General features: G+C 34.4%; 1 protein-coding gene across 1 annotated transcript; it reads left to right on the forward strand.

Moving 5' to 3' along the window:
• The first annotated feature begins 3,170 nt into the window (after positions 1 to 3,170).
• LOC128985694 (proteoglycan 4-like) lies at positions 3,171 to 7,866 on the forward strand. The gene is made up of 2 exons (XM_054405480.1): positions 3,171 to 4,030; positions 7,662 to 7,866. Exons 1-2 carry the CDS (start codon positions 3,182 to 3,184, stop codon positions 7,674 to 7,676), a joined length of 864 nt encoding a protein of 287 aa, XP_054261455.1. The 5' UTR covers positions 3,171 to 3,181; the 3' UTR covers positions 7,677 to 7,866.
• The last annotated feature ends 665 nt before the right edge of the window (positions 7,867 to 8,531 follow it).

An 8,531-nucleotide genomic window follows, 5' to 3' on the forward strand; every position in this document is an offset into this window, starting at 1 on the left:
TTGTAACGCAATAAATACGAATTTAAATGAGTTTCCAAAATAGGGAGTTCATCAATTACAATTTGTATATTATTACAGAAATGTGTACAATCAATTCTGTAGTAATTTGTCACAATTAAATAATTCTAAGAAAGGCTAGAATAAGCAAAACTACGAAAAATGTTATTGCACAACGATGGAATTTTAACCAACATTATTTTCAAACCATAGCGGATGAATTTATTCCAATAACTTAAGAAGGCCTGGCACAAACGGTCGATTTTTAGATCGGCCGATTACAAGATCGGCCAAAAATAAATCGCCCCTGTCTAATAAATAATGCGTATGTTGCAAAAAAAAATTAATTGCAGCAAAAAAACAGGAGTAGGCTAAAACACACATCTTGACTGTCACAGAGCACAAGAAAAGCAAGAATAGGCCTAGGAACCGCTACCGAGCGACGAGCATGTTCGCGAACATGTTCGCGAGCATGCTCGTCCGTCTGTTGACAACGCCGAGCATGTTCGCGAGCATGCTCGTCCGTCTGTTGACAACGCCGAGCATGTTCGCGAGCATGTTCGCCAACATGCTTGCGAACATGCTCGCCCGTGTATGGGGGGCTTAACGTCTACAAAAGCATATTTAAGGAAAAATATTATATCACGTAATTAACTGTGATAGTATGGTAAAATATAGTTTCAAAAGAATTTTGAATGTAAGAATTTATTAGTGGCCGTAGTGAAATATTACCCCTGATTGCGTTGACGGTAAGAACCATAGATATTTTCATTCAATTTATTAGTAATTAATTAATAAAGACCGTAGAAAAAAACTTAATTTATAATATCCTTCGAAAGAAAACACCAGATACTGTACTGTACCATAACCCGTTTCGGGCAAAGATTCACTTTTAATATTTATAAATTACAGGGTGTTTTTTTAACGCAACCCAAAATAGAAGTACTGTAAGACAGAGTTTAGTGACAAAACTATTTAACTATGAGGTTTGGTGACGTTGGGAGATTATTGTGAATAATACGCAACGTGGTGTTTTCGCAAGCTCACATAAAGTATGTTTTGTATAATTTTTGTTTGTTTGCTAAATATCTGGTCTCCTTAAATTTTTGACAAGTCAAAAAATATCTACTTTTTACGTACTTTTACGTCTGGTAACTTAATTTCAAACCTTTCTTGGCATAAAATCAATTATTTTGTATTTATTATCTTTGAACTTGTGAAAGCACCATGTTAGGTTTTATTCTCCCAATAACACCAAATCATAGATAATTATACAACAACGCACATCAGCTGATTGGCGTTGAAATAAGGAAAACAGGTTTACCAATATATTTGCTTGGCGTTAAAAAAAGTATCGTACTTGTAATTTGGGTTGCATTAAAACCCCCCTGTATATTCCATGCTAATATTTGTGAATTTTCCCACTAATATACACTTGACATAACCTCTTCCCTTGATTCTAGGCTCTCATTTAATTACTGTTTTCTCAGATCCACTAATGATAGTAAGTTTTTTTGCAGCTGCCGCAGCCCCGCGCGCCAGATGACATGTTCAGGGAGGTTTTGCATCCCCGACCCCAAAGGGTTCAGATAAAAAATTAAAATAAGAATAAAAAAGCGACCGTGACCGTGATTTTTTGTCGCCGCAGGAAGCTCATTGTGCCCTTACCTGCGACCCGGGACTCTTTACACTCAAAATCGACCTAATTCTTTCCCCCCAGACACCCCGCCCCCCGCAGTGTTCCAATCACTGATTTAATTTGACTGTTTTGAGTGCTGTCGAAAAACCGTACGGCAACTGTTCGAACGAAACTGTTAGACGTTAATGTCATGTAAAATTATCGAGAGGGTGTAAATATCCAACTGAACATACAGTATAATTATGTTTGGTTAACTTGAATTCAAGTCTGGTAGTACATCCAGCACATCCTTTATTCTATTGGTGACTTCAATATAGTACACATTATATTTAAAGGAATTGTTTAGCAATGGCCAGTTTACTGCGTGTAACACAGAGTGGCTGAAAAGTAACTTACCCTTAGCTTTGTAACAATTTGAGATATTTGAAATCGGTTTGCGACAATGAGTAAATTTGAAGATTTTGCATTGCTAGTGGGGGTAGGGTAGCTCAAAATGTTCAAATCGGAAGTATAGTCGACTTTTGTATCATTTTACAGGTCTCGACGAAACTAAACAATTGACATAAAGAAAACAAAAATTGGTAACCTAATAACAAAATGGTGCCCTTAAACGATTAAAATTCAATTAACCATGCGGGCTTAAAATTGATACGTTTGCAAAAAAATTGGCAAAACACAGTTGCAATAAATTGTTCCAAAAGTTTACGTTATCAATAATCAATCAAAATGATTTTACTATCAACAATAATGTAGCACACTAATGTGTATGTTAACAATACAACCCTACAAGGTATCTCCCCCACCCCATGTGCCATACATCTGGTAAAGCTAGATAACGCAAGGTATCACGGTCGATTGGCTGTTTATATACTAGCCTCATATTGGCTACCTCACACCGGCCGATTTACCCTATAAATCTCCTAATTTATGACGTACAACGCGACCGTTCTTTACATACATATCGTGTTTTTATATCCTTCCCTCCATCGACCCAGAAGATTGTGTAAAGGCTGATTTATGCCAGTCATGATTTATACTTCAAGCTACGGATTTTTTTGGGTAGATTTTTGATTATTTTAAATTGATTGGTTTTAATGTGGTTAATCGGTTTTTATTTATTTATATCCCACGGGTAACTCGATTAAAAATAATACTGTACTTCGATGTCAAAATAAATTTAATTAATGTAGATAAAGTTGAAACAACCACAAACAGACTGTACCTAATGTTATGACGGTTCAAAAATTCAGGAAATCAGTAACACTATAAATTAAGAAGAATAAAATAGAATTAAGTAAGTAAAAACTTTAAATATCACTATTATAAAATATTCATATAATACTCACTTTTAATTCTATTTGCACGATGAGGAAACAAAATCTGGAAATTAGGATCATAAGGAAAAGCAATCCGTATTACAGTATCTTAATTCTGACAAGGTCGGCGGGACATTTTAGGTTTTCCGTGTTGTGAAGCTAAGTGATAGCAATAGGTCAGAACCTCAGATATATAAACAATGAGCTAAGTGTGGAGCTATCAGTGACCATGAAGACAGTGTTGGCGATACTTCTCATTTGTGAGTGTCTACATAGTATATCATCTGCTCCTGCAACTGATGATGTAAGTAGTGATGCACATAGACTAGGAGATTCGTCTAGGAGTCCTGCCCGTAATTTCAGATATCCACATCATCAACCATGGGTACAAAGCGGGTTTTCTGGGATAAATTTTGGTGATTATTCGAGATTTAGTGATGGTTTTCCAAGTGGATTTCCAAGAATAAATATTGGTGAATTTCCAGACTTTAGTGGCCGTTTCCCAAAAATAAATATTGGCGAATTTCCAGACTTAAGTGGCCGTTTCCCAAGAATAAATATTGGTGATATGCCAGACTTTGGTGATGAACTATTTCCAGATGGCTTTCCAGAAAGAAATGCAGGTGATTTTCCAAGAACTCCAGGAGTGCAACCTGGAGATGAATTTATTCCAGATTCATGGTTTGAAGGGCTTCCAACAATACCTCCTATGGATATCCCTGATTTCTTTTCCAAAGGATTTCCAAGAGGACCAGACTCTAAACCTAACAATCCTCCTCAGCAACCACCAAGACAACCCAATTATGGACCTAACTACCCTACTGAAGAAACACCAAGACAACCAGATAATGGACCTAATCACCCTACAGAGAAGACACCAAGACAACCAAATCATCCTACAGAGAAATCCCCAAGTCCAAATGATGGACCCAAGCACCCCACTGAAGAAACAACAAGACAGCCAGATAAACAATTTGAAGAGCAAACCGAAGTTTCTGCTGATAAGGGTACAACAGAAACTCCAGATATTTCAAGCACTACGAGCGATCCTGACGATGTTTCGCAGTGGAAAAGATTTGTAAGTACACATCTCTAATTTTAATCAGTATAGGTCTACTTAAAAACACATCTTAACAGAATTGATAATTCACTAACACACAATTTAAGTGCCACAATGTACACCCAACAAACATTTTATCGTTTCTTATAACTAATTGTTTCAATTTTCCAAACGATTCCGCATAAATTTGATCCTCGAGGTAAAACAGCCTTGCTATGTTTAGTCCACAATCTCAATGCTCTAAATAATTATTGAAGTACGTAGTTTGACTAATTTTATACAACTTTTTACTGTTAACAATTAATGAACAACTAGGGGAAACCCGTCGAAATCGACGGTTACTCTTGAGGTGTTATGTAACTTCAGCTAACTGCAATGAGAGTGAAAATCATTGTTAAATTAAGGGAGGATAAGCATAATAATGAATATGAGAGTGTGTAACTACCTTAAAAAACGTGGTTGGCCTTAGGTTGCCAAAAGGTTTTTTAGGAGTCTTATAATTGTTTCTTGTTCATAAGTTTTTTCCATGTTAAAGCCACTTTCACTATATAGGAAAAGAAATTCATATAATTGAGCTGTCATCTTACGGGAAAAATCTATATTACTAATAACTGGTTACATCTGCTTTAGGAAAATCATTCAGACCGTATTTCGATTGCATAAGTGAATCACCATCTTTGGTCATATAAATACAGAATTTCGATCATTTTTTTTGTGTTTTATAAAAATATCTAATTCTCCAGAAGGCAGAAACATTCTTACTTTGATGCTTTGATCCAAGCAATTTTGATTCCTTCTCTTGCCACGTCATCCGACGTTTTAAATCATCCTGTACTTATTTGCTAATTGATCAACTTATGGCGTAGTTTTGCCTTGGCCGTAGGCTATCGATCACATAAAGTTGTGCATGTATTTTGTGTTTGGGATGTACCATAATGTACCAAATCCTAAACATTTGCTGAACCACATCCATGTATTTCCGAATGTTTTGTATGTATTGAGGTTTAGTTGCATTGTTCGACCTAGCTAGATGTACATCAAAGAAAAACCCCTTTCCCCGTTTTTTTAATACCTAAACTGCCATTAATACTGCTCAAAACCGTAGATTAAACCTACTCCGTGCTTAGTCTATTCTAAAAGGCCAAAATAGGCAAGTGAAAACCCCTAAAATAAATATAAGCCAACCCGATAAGGAATAGTTATCTGCTCCATTGAAATTGATAAGTCCAACTAATTTTATAATATAAAATTTTTGTAAGGGCATTTTAAAGCATAGATTTTTGAACAAAAATTTTTAAACATATAATAAATTTGTCTTTTTGTTCAAACTATAAAAAGCTTGCCATGCAGTGAAGAATCAATTTCAAATCATAAATAATAATGTAAACATTTAATTTTGACAGTTTCATTAAATGCTCATAACTCTTGAAATACAATTTGTAAATCAACAGCTGGTGCATTAAAAGTAGTGTAAAATTATACATACGGTCAAAATGTAAACAAATCATTAAGGACCACTTTAAAGGCCTTAAAGCACTTTAGGCTTTTAAGGCTAAGGGGACTTTAAAGGCCACTGGGGCAGAGCCCCAAGGGAATTTACCACATTTCTCTTTTGGTGGCTCATCTACAGACCAATACCTTTCTTTAGAGACCCCTACCAAGTTTCTATGCCCAGCCGTTCTCTGAAATTAGCTGTGACAAAAACCCGTTTTTCCTCCATAAGAATAACATGGGATGGGAATTTAAAGGCCACTGGGGCAGAGCCCCAAGGGAATTTACCACATTTCTCTTTTGATGGCTCATCTACAGACCAAGACCTTTCTTTAGACACCTCAACCGAGTTTCTACGCCCAGCCGTTCTCTCAAATTAGCTGTCACAAAGAAAAACAGTTTCAAATTAATATATAGATAGATTAGAAGAATTCAGAGCTGGTTTTAACACTGAAACTACGAATACACAGCTAAAGACTTAACGATTAATTATTATAGTCATCAAATTAATTATTTTAATTAATTACTGATGGTCGAGAGCAACAGGTATTCAATGGTGCACTTCACTAAAGTATTCCAGCTTGTAATTAAGTATTCGTAACATACGAATCGTTTTTACTACAAAACCTGACATTCCTGTGTTAAAATTATCGTCAGTTTTGAAGAAAAAATACATGTAGTTAAACCAAGGCCCCACTAGGCCATGCTGCAGCTCGGGCAGCGCAACACTACGTCACAGTGGTGGATAGTTGTATTAATCTTACCATTAAAATCTTACAAACAGCCAGCTTGATTATTTACCTAAAACATATGGAAATGGTGATGGCAATGAATTTATCAATGAAATCTATCCACTAGTGTGACGTCATGGATCCTGCAGCATGGCCTAAACCAGGCCGCCGTCATAATGCGCTGATAAAACTACTTGTTAACCAATCCAAACTATAAACGCACTTTATTATTAACCAAAGTGTCTATTATGTCACACAGACTCTCATAGTGATAAAAATAGCGGAGAAAATATGATTTTATACTGTAGCCCCAACTGTGTTCTATTTTTTAAACAAAATTGGGTACAGCTGGCCCAAATAGACGGGATATCTACTTCAGTATCCAAAACCTGATAAGAACTACAAGTTTTTGATTGTAAAAGCTAATCAAGAGAGGTTGTTTTGTATTGATGGAAAATTTTCAAATGGCTCTAAATGGCAACAACATGTAAAAATGTTTAAATATGTCAAATTTCCAACAAACGTTGACACTGACACTTAATTTTTCCAATTTTGTTATCCTATAGAAATCGTGAGGAATACAGTTTCATTAAAGTCAATGGTTTGAGCTTCAGTAATTCAGAATTTGATCGTAATACATTTTACAAATTAGATCAAATTAAATTACACTTCACTCCCTCACCCCATTAAACCTGTAAGTACAATCCCTACGATACTATATAGGGAGTATTAAGTGCATTTCCTGTGAAGAGAAATAATGTCTTGTTTCCAAAATACACAAATTTTAGTTCACGTTACCCTTACCGCTTAACTTAGACACAACAGTTTAATTTTTCACCAACTGCCAAAACTATCCACGAAAACTTAAACAACCAAAATAATTCCATGTCAACGTGTGCTTGGAAATACTTAGGTTTATTTAATATTTGGTTTTATTTAAAGTACTCTTGCATCTAATTGAAGAAGAAAAATTAGTTCTGCTGAATAAAAGTTAATCAATATTTTCTTTGCTATACGATTTTTTATAAGGGTACCACACAAACACTAAAACGTCATTTTTAATCGTCAAGGAATTAATTTTCACTGACTATCTAGTTAAACCTAATGTTAATGTTCAGTAAAAAATTTGTAACTTTATTTTACAACCTGTGAAACCCCTGTAGAAAGACTTCAAGGAAACCAACGTTTTTGATTCAGGTGTTAGCTGACTTGAACATATAGTAATTATATATTTTGTAGTATAAGCCATTGTTTTTAACTGATGATGATGATGGTTTATTAAAAATAATACAATATATCGATTAATATAGTTAATGAATGATTTTACTTGCAGAAGCTATTTGATCTAAAATAACATTACAATATGTGTATTTGATCTACGTTGGACTAAACGTACTTTTACAATAAACTATTTGGTTTTGTTCCAGGGCAAACATTCGTGAGGAGAACATTCGTTTAACACCAATCTTCGTAAGGAACGCCAATCAACAAGTATTTCTGTAACAAGTTGTTGCATAGCATAGATTTTATTTTCCACAATGAAAATTGTGATATCATTTGATAAGTAAATATGATAAAAATCCTTTGTAAATATATTGTAAGTAAAAGTTGCCCCTCACTTTAGTTAAAAAATGTTTTATTGTTCAAATCCTGCAATTGCTTTATTCACTAGTATAGTATAGCCATTTTCGTGATTAAACTTTGGAAATAACTATAGGGTATCTTTTAAATTTAATATTTCTGCTTCTTATTTTAATTAATTTAAGACATGTGGTTTGAAATTATTAGTACTGTAGCAGGGAAATCAAATTATCTTTAACAGTTAAAGTAATATTACTTGCGCGCCGATTATGCATTTTTGCTGTACTAACAGTGTACTAACTATGACATTTCATGGGTAAAATCACAAAAAACAGCAATAACTTTTGAACCATTTTTTTTTTACAGAATCGGGGGATAGAGTTAAAAGCGTCTTTAGAGGTAAAAGGGGTTAATATACTTACAATAGACAATCGCGGAAAATCCTCATTGAGTAAAAAAAATAAAATAAAATAAAAACCTGGAGATACTTTCGATTAGTACCCACGTAAAGAATGTAATCAAAGTCAGGCCACAGGTGTATTCTTTGGCTGTATACACATCTACACATAGACATATTTTCTAAAACGAGGTGAAAGTAGATATGTACACCAAATTCTCATTCTCTGGCATACAAATTTATAAAATGTTGATATGGATTGATATTAAAAAAAAAGTGTATCTGTCAAAATATGATAGTTTCCAATGACAGTGTTCCA

Source organism: Macrosteles quadrilineatus, unplaced genomic scaffold (genome assembly GCF_028750875.1).
Source record: "Macrosteles quadrilineatus isolate MER2022 unplaced genomic scaffold, UCM_ALF_1.0 Scaffold_2__2_contigs__length_208266976, whole genome shotgun sequence".
NCBI lineage: Eukaryota > Metazoa > Arthropoda > Insecta > Hemiptera > Cicadellidae > Macrosteles > Macrosteles quadrilineatus.

Excerpts from the sequence above, each read along its gene's own strand:
- LOC128985694 (XM_054405480.1), top strand. The coding sequence starts at position 3,182 with ATGAAGACAGTGTTGGCGATACTTCTCATTTGTGAGTGTCTACATAGT.